Consider the following 12,881-nt stretch of genomic DNA (forward strand, 5'->3'; position numbering starts at 1 on the left):
TTTATTGGGTGGTACGAACCTGACAAACTTATTATCTATCAACAAAATCAGAAATCAATTATTTACTCCTTTATCTAATTTCTGCATGGAGGACTTTGTCCTGCACATATTGATATTAGTGTTACCCCATGTCCTAATAGCTCAAAAGAGATTTATTGACTTTGAGAAGTGAATTCCCAATATTGAAGACTTGTGCCAGAGTTCTGTTCAATCCACATTCAGAGGTTTAAGAATTATAACATTAAGTCTTTCAATTAATTTGTCCAGGCCTGAACTGGAGCATGAGAGGAATGCATTGATTGTCCAATCTGCGTCTAATAAGAAACAGCTGAAGGAAATTGAAGATAAAATCCTTGAGACCCTTGAGGGGTCTGAAGGAAACATTCTGGAAGATGAGAGTGCCATTAAAATCCTTGATTCTGCAAAAATTATGTCGAATGAGATTACTAAGAAACAGCAAGTAAGATACTGACCAAGAAATGTATTTGAGCTTTTGCATTAACTACATTTCATGCTGTTTTTCTCTCTAATAATTTGATTTAGATTTTTCACAGAAATCGGTTTTGTTTTGTTTTTCTTCTTTTTCTTGTAGACTGCGGAACAATAGTTTATTTTGGTGAACTCTTTCACACCATTTCATGGTTAGCGGCATGGGATTGAATCTGGCACTGTCTATAAGGAGATTGTACAATTTCCCTGTGACTGTGTGGGTTTCCTCGGGGTGCTCTGGATTCCTCCCACCACTCAAAAATGTACCAGGGTTTTAAGTCTAATTGGGTGCAATTGGGCAGCAGGGACTTGAGGATAAAAGGGTCGGTCTAAATTTAAAAGAAAGTAAAAGTTGGGGTGGGAAGAAAACTATGGCATGTTAAGATGTCTCACATTTACTTGATTATATTTATGGATTGCATCAGTTTGTATCTGAATGTAGTTAGTTGTCAATTGGAAAATGATGCCAGGAAAGGTGCAAGAAAATAAAAGAATAAAATCAATGGAATTATTTAATAGAGCAAAGTCCAATTCTTCCCAGGTGAATAATTTTCAAGACAAAGCAAAGTATTAAAATAAAGCACAGGCCTCCGTTATTTTTACACCAAAGTATTCAGTTCATATTAAATCTGTGTTTCAATTTGATCATGGGTGCTGAATGACTGTGTGCCCAGCTCATTGGACTGGCTGCTCTCAGGCTTGATCCAGTGCCCAGACCAATAACTCACATTTCCATCTATCCATTTTTTTTATTTTTTTTTTGCAGATGTGTAAGGTTACAGAAGCTGACCTTCACAAACAATGGAGAGTTTTGAGAGAGACATTTAAAAATTAAAACAGATTGTGGTTAAATTTATATCGATAAAAGTTAGACAAAAAAATAGATTTAATTGAAACGTATTGATTGACACATAAACAAATATTTTAAAACATGAAAATAAATTAAGTAAAACACATATAGCACTTACCTTTGTCCATAGGATTGGAAACTCCACTTCAAGTTTACTGTTCCTTCACCAGTTCACTTGAGGGTAAAACTGAGGACTGTGTGCAATGTATCCAGTCTCTCTATACCTGTTGTGCAGTGCTTTTCAACCTTTTTCTTTCCACTCACATACCACCTGAAGTAATCCCTATGTCATAGGTGCTCTGTGATTAGTAAGGAATTACTTCAGGTCATATGTGGTGGGGGGAGAAAAGGTTGAGAACCACTGCTTGAGATCCAACTGAAATATTTTGCTTGAGAAAAATTGTAATTGGCCCATTTCCTTTGGAGTTATGAAACTGTGCACATAACGAGTCAATTAGGTATGATTAAAACAGTGGTTTCAACGTTTTTCTTTCCACTCACATACCTCTTGAAGTAATCCCTTGCTAATCACAGAGCACCTACAGCATAGGGATTACTTCAGGTGGTATGTGGGTGGAAAGAAAAAGGTTGAAAACCACTGCTACAGTGTTGTGGGCTCAGTATTAAATCTAGCATGGGACCTTTTACAAGGCATCTGATAAAGTGTCACGTTAAAGCCCTTGGAATTAGAAAGGTAGGTAATATGAAAGGATGTATGAACAGGACTGGTAGAAAATATACAATTGATCACTAAATTCTTGTCAAACAGAGAAATGCTGGAGGAACTCAGCAGGTCAAGCTGCATCCATGGGTGACATAGCCAGTCAACATTCCAGCATCTTGATAAAGGGTCCTGAGGCTAAATGTTGATGGCAGTTTCTACCCTTGGATGCTGTCTAACTTACTGAGATCCTCCAACCATTCTTTGTTTGTTCAAGATTCCAGCATCTGCAGCTTTTATGTTTTGTTAAATTCTAGCACTGGTATTGGACCCTTTGTTTAATTTTATAAATATATTGCCCAGAAGTTACATAAATTGTATCAGTTTTGCTTGATATTGAAGGCATTTATCTCCACAGTGGCCAACACACTTAGGGCTTTAGCATCTGTTTCTAAATATGGAAATATGAAGGTCATGCACTTAATTTTTTTTTAAAAGGGCAACAGAATTAATCTCATTGTCTGGTCCAGTACTTCCTCCTCATTAACACGGCTAACCGCAGGCCCTTTGACCATTTTCATTCTGCTGTACACAAACTGTTGCTGAGGTTCCTATTTTATAACAGATTGCAAAAGATTTCTCTTTCTTTTGTGTCCTTTATCAGCTTTATAGTATCTATTATCTCTGTCAGGTTGCCGAGAGGACTGAACTAAAGATTGCAGAATCCCGTGAAGGATACAGACCAATTGCTAAGCATTCTGCTATCCTTTTCTTCAGCATTGCAGACTTGGCCAACGTTGACCCAATGTACCAGTACTCCCTGAGCTGGTTTGTCAACCTTTATGTCAGTTCTATTCATGACAGGTAGGATTATAAAAGTAAAAGGAACTTCTTGATGCTTTAACTCCAAAGAAAAATAATAGATGGCTGAGAACTTTTGCCACAAGAGGAGCTTGGTTTGAACAAAATCATGGGAGGATGGGGTGGTGTCTCTGCACGAGTGGTATTGTGTTGAGGAAGTAAAAAGTTCCTGGCTTCTCCCTCCACCCATAAATGCCAAGTATTTGTGAAGAGGAAGGGAAATTTAAAATTTCAGTAGTTCTTTTGGATTCCAAATTTTTCTGGATTTCTGTCTTAATATTCTTGAAATATGCAATTAATGTATCTCATTTTATAATTAAGAAATGAAATAGCCTACGTAATTACTAAGATGTTGAGAATTAAGATATAAATTCTTCTGGCAAGTTAATGAGAAAGAGAATTAAGTAAAGTGCTATTTTGCAAAAAAAACAAACATTTTATTTTGAAGCTTATTCTAGAATATTTGGTCCTTCATGAACATTATTTTTTGAAGAAGCTTTTCGCTCTGGATGACCAAAATGGAAAGTTTGGACATCCACATTGCTTAATATAGCAGCCTGGCTAGCTCAGTTGGTAGACTTTTAATCCCAGGGTCATGTATTCAAGCCCCACGTTGGGCAAAGGGCCAGAGTTACTCACAGTCGACCAGATGACTGGAATTTTAGGGCATCACAGTTTGCACAATGCGTTACAGCGCTATTGATCGGGTTCACCTCCCGCACTGTCTGTAAAGAGTTCGTATATTCTCCTCGTCTGTGTGGGTTTCCTCCCATCATTCAAAAATGTACTTGGGGGTGTAAGTCAATTGGCTGTATTTGGGCAGCATGGGATCATGGGCCGAAGGGGCCTGTTATCGTGCCGTGTGTCTAAATTTTTAAAATATATAATCTATTAACAGTAGTTTATGACCAGTTTTTGTAATCTTCTGTCTTATCCTTGCCTCATCAGTAATAGATCAAAAATATTAGAGAAGCGTCTTCGTTATCTGAATGATCACTTCACGTACAATCTGTACTCCAATGTTTGCCGCTCTCTGTTTGAGAAAGACAAGCTGCTTTTTTCCTTTCTGTTGTGCAGTAATCTACTTTTGTAAGTATCAGCTTTCACAAAATGTTTTCTCATATTACTGTCGATATTTTAATGAAGGATTTTATTGACAACAATAATGAAAAATTATGCTACCTACTTAATGATGTAAGAGCGCTGATAAAAATCAGGTCTGAGGCTGTGTTAATTTCAGCATTAATGCAGCAATTTGAAAAATAGTTCAAAATATGGAGGATCGGTGTCAATCCTCGATCCCAGTTCTGCAGTGAGGTGCCAATCGGCAGCTTACTCTCCTGAGGAATGAAAGTCTCAGATTTTTCTACAGCCAATTCCCTTTATTGATGCACAGGCCTGTGGGAGGTCTATCGAGGATCGAGGAGCTCCCTGAATATACAAGTGCATGGGTTTAAATTCTCCAATACTATCTGACAGTAACTAACCTCAAAACAATGACCTTCAAGGCAGCAAGCATTATCCCATCAGCATTAAGCTCTGCAATGTCCATCTTCATGTTGCACTACACAGACAAGTCCCCCTCCTCTCAAGTATTTTTACAGTTTAATTTCCCCTAATTCATGTAAGTAACATGATTTCAGAGAGAAATGGGACAGGTGGAAATTTATCAGCCAGGATGTTGTTATTGGGCAACTCGCATTCCAGAGCCTCTCGCTATCTTTGGCCAGGGCTCATGGAATTTCAATTTGGCTGTGGTTGCCAGGCAACACATATCCCAGGCCCCCCTCACTGTCCTTAGTTATCTCCAACCATCCCAGCATAAGCATTAATCAAGTATTATTTATGTATCTGCCAGGGGGAAACTGTAGTGAATGTCTGCCAAGCTGCCTGTTTCCCCCTCTGGCGAGCCTTGCTGTACTAACATTAGCTGTGCATTATCTCTACTGTTAAGGGCACACCCCTTGGATATAACTGCATTTGCATCTATTGTCTTTCATTATTGTACCATGAGTTTCTGCTAATAAAAGCCATGATTATTGTTTGACCACATTGTCTTTGTCTACTTCATCAACTGGCACTTCAGTGCCATGATCCATTCATTCTCAAGAATTTTCCCATCCTTGTCCTCTGCCATGAAAATATTCTTGAAGTAGATGGACTGTGTGTTCCATTGATACACACTAATAGATGTCACAGCATGTTTGGCTCCTTGCAAATTTGCCATTCATAAAGGAACTTCCAGCAGGGATAGTCCTCGTGACAAGAAGATTGTTAGATTGTTACTTTGAGGCACTGACTATATATTTATGAAAAAATATGATCTGTTTTTATATACTGTGCTAATATTCTTTCATAATTTATCTTTCCTTTCTTTATTATTTTCTCTTTTTTTTTGTTTGCTGCTTTTTAAAGACCACCCAAACCATTTTAAACTATTTGGATCAGGTATGGCCAAACTTTTTTGGTTATGGCCACATACGGAATAATATAAGGAGCCATGGGCTGGCAATTTTCAACCAGTTACACTGCAAGAAAAATTGTGTTTTTTAGACTAAAAATTCCCTGTGCCATTGAAAATTCATTTTCCATCAAAATGACTGACAGCACTATTGAACAGTTTAACTGTTGACGTAAATGTTGTTTATTGATATGCTCTCACATTACAGTTGGTATTTCTGTATCTACTGCTCTTAAGTTTAATTTCAAGAAAACCAGAAAACTCTAAAACTCATTCAAAAACCAGTCCAAAATAAAAAGCTAGGTGCAAAATAAGAACAAGAGAAATGATCAAGGACATCTCCAACATTCTTCCACAGCTCTCAATGAGTATAGTTCATGGCCCAAGTGTCCACCTTACTGTTTATGATGGCATATGAAAATCTGTAGATAGGCTATTAAAGTTAACAGATTCCTTGCAAGTCAAACAAGAATTTCCCCTTGTCTTCTGTGAAAAATTATTCATTTTCCCACGGTGTCTGAATTTTTTGACATTCCCTTGCTATTTTCCATCTTTTCAGTTCCGCCATGTTTAATCAACTGAGGTAAATGTTTTTATTGATGAGTAACATTTCAATGGTTGGTCTTGCAGTTGTTCAAAATGGCAGTGACATCTAAGAAGAGCAGTATACGTCCAAAGCAATTTATTGTTAGAGACTATGTTGTAACGGGCCATATGCCATTTTATTTTTAAAATTCACCCTGGACCACTTAAAAATGGGAAATGAGCTGCAGTTGGCACATGGGCTGTATTTTGGTCACTCCTGGTCTGGATATTTATGAATTCTATCCTAATGTATTGGATTATAAGAGTGTATTTTTGTGTTACAAGATCATTTGCAAAGTGTAAAACTCATGCAGCCTTTAGTTTTATGATTTACATGAATTTTCAATCGTGTTTCCTCCAGGGCAAAACATGATATCAATTATCAGGAATTTATGTTTCTTCTAACTGGAGGAGTGGGATTACAGAACAAAATTAAAAATCCAGACCCATCCTGGCTCCAAGACAAAAGCTGGGATGAAATCTGCCGTGCGAGTGACCTACAAAGTTTACATGGCCTGAGGTAAGTTAATTTAATTAAAATGTCTTGGCTATTCTTCTCACAGTATGCAGCATGCTTTGATTATTGTAAACAGCCATATTATTTTATGAGGGAATAATGGGTTGATAAAAATCTCATTGAAATAATCAAAACTGATGTTACGAGCCCAAAGGACCCCAAAACCCAGCAGCAATTCATGACAAATGGTTACTTAAACAAAAGTTGTTTTTAATTATCTTTAAACATGAAAACAGAATCAAACTTTAACTTATCACTATTAACTTAACTAACCTAACTTAACCCTCTTCTAATTCTAAGTGCACATGTATGTAATTTATGTGTACATTTAAGAAAAGTTCTTTGGTTCCCAGTTCAATCTCACTTCTCATTCTTCTAAGTTCACTGGTTGCAGGCAATTCTTATACTGTGCACAGAATTTAACATGTATAAAGTTCACCAAGCTTTGGTGCTCGAAAGGTAATGGTTACCACTCAGGAAGGTTCTTGTAGGTTTGCAGAGAGAGATGTGTGGTTCCAGGATTTCCACAACTGAGGTACCACCATTAATCACCTCAATGTCTTGCTGATGAAACTTGTCCCATCAGGGTTCTCCAGATGATAACCTCTTTTTTTCATACTACTACAGATTTCCTTTCTGTTCCATTTATTCCAAGAGAAACATCAGACAAATAGCACTTCCAGTCATCTGCCACTCTGGAGCTTCTGTTTCAGTTCCAACATGGTTTTCCTGGCTTTATGTGTCACACACAGTCAAAGACCTCTTTCTGTCTCTCTCTCCCTCTCTCTCCCTCTCTCTATCTGAGATTCAAACTCCCAGGCAGCATGTCCTTCTCACTTGCGAAAAAAAAAACTCCTGACCTTCTCCAACAAACAATAGGAGTTTGTCTTTTGGTCAATCTGTTGTTTGAGGTAGACAATGACCTTTCTGTGAAGAGGTATTAGGAGACAGCCTGTCTCTTGCTGTGGCTTTTAAAACAATAGTCCATTCATTCACTTCAATTAACATCCACTTGTGAAATCTCCATAACTTCTGTAAAGTTACTAAATGTGATTTTTTTCAGTATTTCATAAAATGAAAGTGTGTGTATGTAACCTACTCTAATTTTACCAATTTATCTCCCAAAAACATTCCCAAATATTCCATCACACTGATTTTTTTCAACTGTCAGCCAAACTATGAAATAGATATAAACATTCTCACTTTTTAAAAAATGAGTTGATAATATGTAATTTTAATCATATGAATAAAAATGTCATGTAAGTTTTTCTTTCCTTGTATTTTTCAACTCTTTTCTCTTTATTATAGCCTTCTGCATTTCCTGCTTTTATTTTTTGAATTTTCTAAATATTTCCTCTTTGTTCTGTTGACGTGATGTACTATTGCAAAGGTCTGAGAAATAAATAAAATCCATGGTTCATTTATAATGTTAAAAAAGCAAGAATAAAGGGGACAGGAAATCTCTTACTCAAATTAACAATAAACATGACCTACCCAAGGCAAACTGTAATGGACCATTTAAATATTGAACAATATATTCAAGGTCTTGGTTCACAGATTATTGGTTCTGACAAAAAATATTGCATTATTTGAATTCTTTAAGCAATAATAATGCATAATAAGTCATAAGCTAGAATATGAATTTCTGCACATATATAGATACACTTTTTAATTCATTTCAGTGTGTTTTCAAAGATTCATTATGTAGTACTTGTCCTGTGCAGCACCATTCTGCCAAAGCAGTTGAAAATATTTTGAATGACTTTCTGTTTGCTGCAGTATCTCGTGTTAATTGACCTGCTGATGTTTATTGTTCAGGTACAAGAAAAAGATTTTGGAAATTCTCATTCATTGCAGATACTTAAATCTCCAACTTGATTGGGGTTCCGCTTCAACTTGATATAATGTTTGTCCCACTTGTCATATGCTTAAACTAAGACTGCTGGAGTGAAGTAATTGATTTTCCACAACATCATCCTTTTTCCAGTTTTCGTGCCTTTCTGATCTTTTCTTGCAGCCACAGTAACATTGCCTTAACTCACAAAAACAGGATATACAGTGCCCTCCATAACGTTTGGGACAAAGACACATTTATTTCCTTTTTGACTGTGCTCCACACTTGTAAACAATTCACATGTGATTAAAGTGCACATTCCAGATTTTATCGGTTATTTGTACACATTTTGGTTTGACCAAGTAGAAATTATTTTTTATGCATGGTCCCCTCATTTCAGGACACTATAGTATTGGGACAGAGCAATAGTATGTATATTAAAGTGGTCATGTTTACAACTTTGTTGCATATCCCTTGCATGCAAAGACTGTTTGAAGTCTGTGATACATAGACATCACCAGGTGTTGAGTATCTTCTCTGGTGATGTTCTGCCAGGCCTCTACTGCAGCCATCTTCAGCGTCTGCTTGTTTCAGGGGCTTGTCCCCTTATATTTTCTCTTCAGCATATGGAAGGGATGCTCAATTAGATTTAGATCAGGCGATTGACTTGGCCATGAAGAATTTTCCAGTTTTTAGCTTTTTAAAAACTCCTTTGTTGCTTTAGCAGATGTTTGGGATCATTGTCTTGCTGTAGGATGAAGCACCGTCCAGTGAGGTGTTTGATCGAACCTGAGTAGATAAGATGTTTCTACACACCTCAGAATTTATTTTGCTTCTGCCATCAGCAGTTACATCATCAAACATTATAGAGTGCTCTGTAGTTATAGCTACTTCTTCCATTTCCAACTGTTTGGCACCAGAAATATTTAAATAGCTTTTAAATGGCTCGAAGCATGTTGCAGTCATCAAATCCATTATATAAAGTGGAGAGCCTGCATTAAAAATGAGTGCTGCTTGTGACAATGAGTTAAAAGTGAAATCCTACTAATGAGGAGAACCTATAGCTTAGGTGTTTCATTGGAGTTGGCTTTTGTTTCATATTTTTGTAGTGAGTACAATAAAAGCCAATAAACTATTAATTTTATGAGATGTGAACATTTATTTTCTTGTAAGTAGAATTTACAGTTACTACACATGTTCTTTTATTTACAAACTGTAAAAATAAGTATCAGTTTACACATTTTCCAAACAGGGCCCATTTCTCTAAGTTTATTGGAGAATGGCGCAAAATTTATGAAAGTAAAGAACCGCACAATGAGCCTTTACCAAATCCATGGGATAAAAAAATCAATGAACTTCAGAAGATGATTGTTCTGAGAATGCTCAGGCCTGACAAGGTAAAAAGCAAACACCAAACAAATCAATGCACCTGAATCAGAATGTTGAATGGTTTCTCTTTTCACAGATGCCATTTGAACGGCTGAGTTCTTCCAACATTTTCTGTTCATGTTTCTGATTCGAGCATTTGCAGTTTTATTTGTTTTCCAAATATTTTCCAACAATAAAGGAAGATTTTCAGTTCCTTGTTCTCAAGAAAAATGGAAGTGGACTGAATTTGAAATTACTTGGACAAAGTCAAGTAAATTGGTAGAAAAATATTCTCTGGAAAAAAAAGTATTTCTGATTTTTACTTTGCAATAAGACTCTCACATTGGAAATACCAAATTACGACTGGACAATAGACCCGCCATTGTTTAACGGCATGAAATCTTTAATATTCACCTTCTTAATTCTTTCAGAACTGGCAATATTAATTGATCAGCAATTATTTCCCATTCTGAGATGTCTTGAAGACATTCACTAACAACCTATCTGTGACCCATCATCATTATATACACAGTCACAACTAAGTTCATTCCTATTCCCTCACCCAAAACATTTTGTTGGTAGATCTCTTTCCATTTATTCCTGATATCTGCATGAATGCCATTCAGACTCCAACTAACCCATGACCTACCATGCTGTTCCTTTATCAACTACATTGGTTTTGTATAACCATGCAAGATCTTGTGAATCTTAGAATATCGTTGAGGTAAACAAATAAACAAAACAGCAATTGACCCACAACATTTTGCCAGTTTAATGTGCCTTCCTCAGTATTTCAAGGGCTATGTTTTTCTTTTTCTATGATCAAATCATGTCAAGTGGAACAGTATTCCATATTCTTTTGCAAATCTATTTTTTTATTTTTGAATTGAAATGCAGTTACTTATAGCAAACATGTATTTTAAATTAATATTGTACAAACTACTGAATGCAAAACTACTGAATGCAAAATTGAAATTAATTTGCATCTTTTAAAAAGGGTTTGAAGCTAAGCTTAACTTGGTGAAATTTTTATCTTTTTTATGTCGTAAAAATATCTGCTGAGAAAGTTACTTTTGTTGAAAAAACAAATTCAACATTTAGTAACTATAAATAGATTCTTTTGATAATCTTTCTAAAAATGTCAAGTTCTGTCTTTCAGATCATACCAGCTGTGATAAATTTCGTTACTGAGAAACTGGGGAGGCGTTTTGTAGAAACGCCTCCATTTGATTTAGCTAAGAGTTTTGGAGATTCCAATGCAACTATTCCACTTTTATTTATACTTTCTCCAGGAGCTGATCCGATGGCAAGTGAGTAGTCCCTAGTCCCTCAGATCAGAGATTTATAATGCTTCTGCATTTGCTCAGCTTTTAGCAAGCAGTATAGTAATATATATGAGTGAGAATTCAACAGCAGAATTTTATTAATTCTATATAAATTTTATTAATAATTTAAATAAAATTGTGCATCATGTGGTGTGCTTTTTGACACATTGTAACTATCTTAGTTACTTGCTAAGTGTAGAGGAATATCAAAAAGTATATAGGCATGACATCATGCTTTTGGGTAATGTTGCACGAGGGGCTCTCAGGGAAGTAATCAGGATGTGAGGAAATGGAGAATGTGGTTTTCCAGGTAAAGCATTCGTGTTGGTCATCAGCAGTTGTAACTGAAGTGTTGGCAAGCTTGAGAAAAAAAAGAAAATGTCTCAGCCATTTGCTCTTTATGTGGAATCAGTGGAAATATTCTTGAATGTAATTGACATCACGAGGTGTTGGGAGAGGACGGAGATCAATATTGTGCATTGCAAACAGTTCTAGTCACCACATTGCATGAAAGATATGATTACACTAGAGGGGACGCAGAGGAGATTTACAAGGATGTTAGAAGGAAGATTCTATGAGGATAAGCTATGGTTCTCTGGTGTTCTTTGGAAAAGAGGAGGCTAAGATTGGACTTAATTGAGATGGTTAGAATTGTGAGGGGCTTTGAGAGTAACTAGGCAGAATGTACATAGCTAGGAGGTCAGAAACCATGGCACATAGATTTAAGATTGCTAGAATGTGAATTTATTGTCATGAAATTCATTGTTTTGCGGGAGCGTTAAGTCCAAAAGAAGAGAAAATGTGAGGCAGTGTCTGTGATTCATTGTCCATTCAGAAATCCAATGGTGAAGGGTAAAAAGCTGTTTTTGTACTGTTTGTACCATCCTTTCTGATGGTAGCAGTGAGAAGAGGGCATGGCCTGGGTGATTAGGGTTCTTGATGATAGAGGCACTTCCTTGAGACATTGCCTCTTGTAGATGTCTCAGTGGAGTGAAGACTGATGCCCATGATGATACTGGCTGAGTTCACAACTCTCTATAGTCTGTTCCTGTCCTGTGCATTGGCATCTCCAGAATAGACAGTGACGCAACCAGTCAGTGCACCTGTAGAAATTTGCAAAAGTCTTTGGTGACATACAAAATCTGCTCAAACTCCTCATGAAATATAGCTGCTGGTGAGCCTTCTTTATCATTGCATCGACGTGAAGGCCCCAGGATAGATCTTCAGAGATGTTGACACCCAGGAATTTGAAGCTCCCAACCCTTTCCACTGCTGACCCCTCGATGAGGACTGGTTTGTGTTCTACTTGTCTCCTCTTCCTGAAGTCCACAATCAGTTCCTTCGTTTTGAGAACATTGAGTGCAAGGTTGCTGTGGTGGCACCACTCAACTAGCTGATCTTTCTCCCTCCTGTACATTTCCTCATTGCCGTCTGTAATTCTGCCGATATCCATGGTGTCATCGGCAAATTTGAAGATGGCATTTGAGTTGTGCCTAGCCACGCAGTTATGGGTGTAGAGAGAGTAGAGCAGTGGTCTAAGCACATGTACTTGAGGTGCACCTTGTCAATGAGGGGAAGATGTTGTTACTGATTTGTACTGACTGGTCTTCCGATGAGAAAGTCAAGGATCCAGTTGCAGAGGGAGGTGCAGAGGCCCAGGTTTTGGAGCTTGTTAGCCAGTACTGAGGGGATGATGGTGTTGAAAGTTGAACTATAGTCAATGAAGAGCAGGCTGATAAATGTGTTGCTGTTGTCTTGGTGATCCAGGGCCGAATGGAGAGCCAGTGAGATTGCATGTGCTGTAGAGTGGTGGTGCAGTAGGCAAATTGCAGTGGGTCCAGGTCTTTAGATGAGGAAATAATTTTTTACTGTGAAACTAGTCATGGTCTGGAACTTACTGCATGAAAAAGTATAGCCACAGAAGCCTTCA

The 12,881-nt window shown here is 37.1% G+C and overlaps 1 protein-coding gene across 4 annotated transcripts in view; it reads left to right on the forward strand.

Moving 5' to 3' along the window:
* The window catches only part of dnah12 (dynein, axonemal, heavy chain 12), a 230,102-nt gene that overhangs the window by 192,513 nt on the left and 24,708 nt on the right, over positions 1 to 12,881 (forward strand). For all 4 annotated transcript variants that reach the window (XM_069939623.1, XM_069939622.1, XM_069939624.1 and 1 more), the window contains 6 exons: positions 268 to 460; positions 2,692 to 2,864; positions 3,810 to 3,950; positions 6,269 to 6,427; positions 9,511 to 9,655; positions 10,786 to 10,936. In XM_069939623.1, the coding sequence (XP_069795724.1) occupies positions 268 to 460; positions 2,692 to 2,864; positions 3,810 to 3,950; positions 6,269 to 6,427; positions 9,511 to 9,655; positions 10,786 to 10,936 (962 nt within the window). The remainder of the gene's footprint in view (positions 1 to 267; positions 461 to 2,691; positions 2,865 to 3,809; positions 3,951 to 6,268; positions 6,428 to 9,510; positions 9,656 to 10,785; positions 10,937 to 12,881) is intronic.

This window comes from Narcine bancroftii, chromosome 5, assembly GCF_036971445.1.
Source record: "Narcine bancroftii isolate sNarBan1 chromosome 5, sNarBan1.hap1, whole genome shotgun sequence".
Classification (NCBI taxonomy): Eukaryota; Metazoa; Chordata; class Chondrichthyes; order Torpediniformes; family Narcinidae; genus Narcine; species Narcine bancroftii.